The sequence below is a fragment of the Penaeus monodon genome, chromosome 33, assembly GCF_015228065.2.
Source record: "Penaeus monodon isolate SGIC_2016 chromosome 33, NSTDA_Pmon_1, whole genome shotgun sequence".
NCBI classification, from domain to species: Eukaryota; Metazoa; Arthropoda; class Malacostraca; order Decapoda; family Penaeidae; genus Penaeus; species Penaeus monodon.
The window spans coordinates 28,989,152-28,989,946 of record NC_051418.1 but is presented as its reverse complement, the minus strand read 5'-3'; the positions used below and the strand labels follow the sequence as shown (position 1 = coordinate 28,989,946).

General features: G+C 51.8%; 2 protein-coding genes across 2 annotated transcripts in view; both read right to left on the bottom strand.

Moving 5' to 3' along the window:
- On the bottom strand, positions 1-781 carry LOC119594205 (biofilm and cell wall regulator 1-like; the record flags this gene model as incomplete). Its single annotated transcript, XM_037943276.1, is given in 1 exon segment — positions 1-781. A coding segment is annotated over 1 exon segment (668 nt), but the record flags the coding sequence as incomplete, so codon positions are not given.
- The window catches only part of LOC119594204 (sex determination protein fruitless-like), a gene marked incomplete in the record, with an annotated part of 27,626 nt that overhangs the window by 2,981 nt on the left and 23,850 nt on the right, over positions 1-795 (bottom strand).

The following is a 795-nucleotide window of genomic DNA, read 5'->3' as shown; positions in this document are numbered from 1 at the left end:
CACTTCTTGTTGCAGACAGGACACATAAACTTAGGTTCAACTCCGCATTCAAACTTCTGATGGCGGTGGAGTGAACGCCTCACTCCGTAAGTCTTGCCGCAGCGTTGACATGTGTGTACCATCCCTCCGTGAATGTTGCTGGTCGACTGCACCAGCGGCACACCCAGAGATCCCCCACCACTGCTGCCATTACTATTGAGGTGGTTGTTGTTTATACTGCTGTTACTATTGAAAGAATGGTTCAGGTTAGGAATGGGTTTGATGTCAGTATGGTGGATGGAACTGACAGGGGATAGGTTGAGGGGCAAAAACTTCTCAGACCGAGGGGAGTCTGCCAAAGCCCTGTGCGCTAAAGCTCTGGTCAGGAGTTCTAGACGGCTAACGGACTGATGGTGGCCTAGTCTCATCCCCCTTAATCCTGTAAGGTACACAAGATCAGGGGGAGGCTTGACACTTGGTGAGGGTGGGGAGAGTGTGTGTTGGATTGGGGAAGAGGGAATTGAGGTTGAGGGAGGAGGAGGGGAAGGAGAGGCGAGTTGGGTCACAGGATCAAAAGGCTTTCCGGAAGGGGTGGGAGATGCAGCGCGGGGGGGCACCTGGGGGTTATGTGGGCCTGAAACACGGAGACACTGTGTCAGCGATGGCCACATGAGCTCAGTCAATACCATCACCGTTTGTGCCCCTTGTTCGAGTATGTACTCTATCTACATTCGACATCTTTGTGTTCGCTTTACTAGCCTACATCCATGCTGATGTCCACTGATGACTAAGTATGAAGACAGCTGATTGTACTAC